The 2,857-nt window shown below is 48.6% G+C and overlaps 1 protein-coding gene across 2 annotated transcripts; it reads right to left on the bottom strand.

The window, feature by feature from the left end:
* Nucleotides 1-1,375: 1,375 nt before the first annotated feature.
* PMAIP1 (phorbol-12-myristate-13-acetate-induced protein 1) lies at nucleotides 1,376-2,578 on the bottom strand. 2 transcript variants are annotated; one of them, XM_066338721.1, is made up of 2 exons: nucleotides 2,473-2,578; nucleotides 1,376-2,150 (listed from the first exon to the last, which is right to left on the bottom strand). In XM_066338721.1, exons 1-2 carry the CDS (start codon nucleotides 2,522-2,524, stop codon nucleotides 1,948-1,950), a joined length of 255 nt encoding a protein of 84 aa, XP_066194818.1. In that variant the 5' UTR covers nucleotides 2,525-2,578; the 3' UTR covers nucleotides 1,376-1,947. The 2 variants fall into 2 exon arrangements, 1 of the variants encoding a protein (XP_066194818.1); XR_010745721.1 differs by having other exon boundaries at nucleotides 2,149-2,164; nucleotides 2,473-2,566.
* Between the last annotated feature and the right edge of the window lie 279 nt (nucleotides 2,579-2,857).

The following is a 2,857-nucleotide window of genomic DNA, read 5'->3' as shown; positions in this document are numbered from 1 at the left end:
GCTGACCTATGTGCATGTCAGCAAAATACACTGCTTTGCAGTAGTAAGATAAATAACAACTATTCTTGAAACATTATGTTCTCCCTGAAAAGGTACTGGCTAGCTTAGAGGGGAAGAGAATCATGCACATGGCTCAAGCCAAAAGCAAAGTTCCCTGTAACACCCCCAGGATGGATGGTGTTAAGTCTTCCATGTGGAAAGAAGGCAAAGTTAGTCAGCTTCTGCGCAGTGACAGAAGTCAGTGTCAATACATAAGAGCCCCTGCATGGCTGGTTGTGAGAGGGACCAGTGTTATATTATGACAACTTTGCAAAGGCAGATTAAGAAGAAATAACAGAAAAATAAATTATAAATACAGAGAGGAATTCACCACAAGACAGAAGACACCATTTGAATTGACACAAATAACAAAGTGTAACTATGCAGCCTTATAAAATGCAAATGTACATATATACAAGATTAGTTAAGAGAAGAAACTCTGACCAGTGACTTTAGAGGTAGCTATGGAACAGCTTCAGCCTTTTTCTTGCTGTCTCGGACCCATGAAAAATACTGTTTAGGATGGAGTTGACATGAATTGACTAGTAAACTTACTGTTTGCCTTGACAGCAACAAACATGTTTAATTCAGCTCTTATGAAGCCAAAAAGATAATATCCCCTCAGTGAGATGGGTAATTCCCATGTAACCCCTCAGTGGTGATGGTGCATCACCATCCATTGGATGTGCTGCAGTAGCTCCACCATTCTGAAACTGAAATGAGGAGGCCATGAAATGAAACGGAAATATAGTACAAGGGAAGAACCTCTGCCCATAAGTACAGTTAACATTCAAAAATCTAAGACTACTTTCTTGTACCACAGTAAATCTCAATTCTATTGATATTATTTCTTCAAAGAGAGGTAGTTGCTATCTTTGAATAAATAACATTCACAGCAAAAGTTGAGATTCAACTTTAGGTCCTACTTCTGTTTAAGTTATTTTGTTACTTATAAAGATGCAGCAGAATTGTACTGTTATCAAGAAATTCTCTGTAATATTAAAAGAATCCTTCCACAATTACCTCAATATCTGTGTTTGTGTAATATATATTCAGATACATATCTTATATATAATCGCAAAGTATGTTTCCATCTCTGAAGCATGATTTATTTCCTATTTCCCGCAGAAAATATGCAGGCCTTTTTGGTTTATATAATACCTTTTTATATTGAGCTTTGTCATGTTTTGAACATTTCATACTGTGAAATTTTTCATACTTTGAGATTACACAAACAGCTTTCAATTAATAGCTCTGTTAAATACTCATGACATGCACTAGCAGTGCACACATATTTTATGTATACATACTATATAAACTTATGCTATATATTTATAATATAGACTAGAACTATGCAACACTGTGTTAATTCATAGAACTACAACTTTTAGTCTGCAATACAACATCCTGTAACAAATACACACATATCCCTTCAATAGTGGTTGTCTTTATTTTAACTCCCACCACCAGATCCCTGTCCAGCAGGATCCATACTTCAGAAAAGAGGAGCAGTCAAAAATCCAGCAACTGGCTTTTCCTGTGTGGTTTGTGATCCCGAGTTCCAACATTCTGACGGTTTTTTGGCTTCATCCTGGAGGTGGGCTGAACTCCTCAGTGAAACATGGCTACGGGACATGAGCACCAGCGGGTGACTGGGGAATCCAGGTTCCTGAAAGTGTTGTCAGACCATGGTGAAGGGCAAGTTGAATCTTGCCCCAAATCTCCCGATGTCACCAGCTTGCCCCAAGTCACCACTGCACAGTTTAGGGGCTCTGCCCATCGTTATCTATTTCCCACCTGGCATTCTTGCGCCAGTGTTGCTGTAACTTTCTTCAGACAAATTACGCGATAGTCATCCTCCGGCGGCTACGGGCAGCTAAAGACAAGGCAGTGAGATTTGAGGTTTCTTCATCTCCCACTGTCTGTGGAGCCTCTTCTTCCAAACCCACAAAGCCAACGTCCTCTTCTGTACTGCTCGCCGTGTCCGCGGGCAGCCCACGTTTCGGGGCAGAACCACTTGGTGAGCAGGTTCAGGACCCTCTGCCGCAGGTGCCACCTGTCGCCGATGCGGGTCAGCTCCAGCGCGCACTCCGCCGCCGCCGCCTCGCGCCCTGAGGAAACGCGCCTGGTTACCGCTTTAATGAGATCTCCACAACACGGTACTTTTTGTCCAATTTTTTACTATTTCCTCATCATGAAGCACCTTCCACCTCCCCACCCGCCCCACCGCGCGCACCTTCTCTGTCCCCTACTCGCTGGGAGCAGCAGCTGCATCCCTCTCGCCTCCACACGGGCGCCCGCAGCCCCGCCGGGCGCTGCTCGCCCGCCCGGTGCTGGAGCCGGGCAGCAGCGCCCGGGCGCAGGATGTTGCGTCCCTGTCCCGACCCTGTTCCGTCCCGTCCGCACCCCCGCGTTCCTTCCACCCTCCGGTACCTGCAGGAGCGGCAGGCGGCGCGGCTTTGCGCAGTGTCCGGCCAGGCATCATCGCGACGGCGGAGCGAGGCTCGGCGAGGAACGGAGCCCAGGCTCTGCTCGGCTCGGAACGCTCAGGCTCCTCTCGCGTCGGTGGCAGGATCTCTTTGCGAAGGCAGGGGCGGAGCGCGGCGCTATAAGCGGGAGTCCAGCGGGGATTTCCCCCCATCCTGACGTAGCGAAAAGGAGCGGGGATCCCGCCCCCCGCGCCCGGCGGGCAGGCGGTGGCGTGCCCGGGCGGCGCGGGGCCGCGGGCGGGACACCGCCTACGCCGGCGACGCGGAAAGGGCTGGAGGGATGCGGTGCGCGGGGCAGGAGCAGGTGGGAGGAAAGGCTGTGCGCCGCG

The sequence above is a fragment of the Sylvia atricapilla genome, chromosome Z (genome assembly GCF_009819655.1).
Source record: "Sylvia atricapilla isolate bSylAtr1 chromosome Z, bSylAtr1.pri, whole genome shotgun sequence".
NCBI classification, from domain to species: domain Eukaryota; kingdom Metazoa; phylum Chordata; class Aves; order Passeriformes; family Sylviidae; genus Sylvia; species Sylvia atricapilla.
The sequence above is the reverse complement of the archived record's forward strand: the minus strand, read 5'-3'. Positions and strand labels throughout refer to the sequence as shown.

Coding starts and splice junctions, on each gene's coding strand:
- PMAIP1 (XM_066338721.1), bottom strand. CDS start 2,524: ATGATGCCTGGCCGGACACTGCGCAAAGCCGCGCCGCCTGCCGCTCCT. Junction 2,151..2,472: donor GCCGCCTGCCGCTCCTGCAG/GTACCGGAGGGT, acceptor GCGTTTCCTCAG/GGCGCGAGGCGGCGGCGGCG.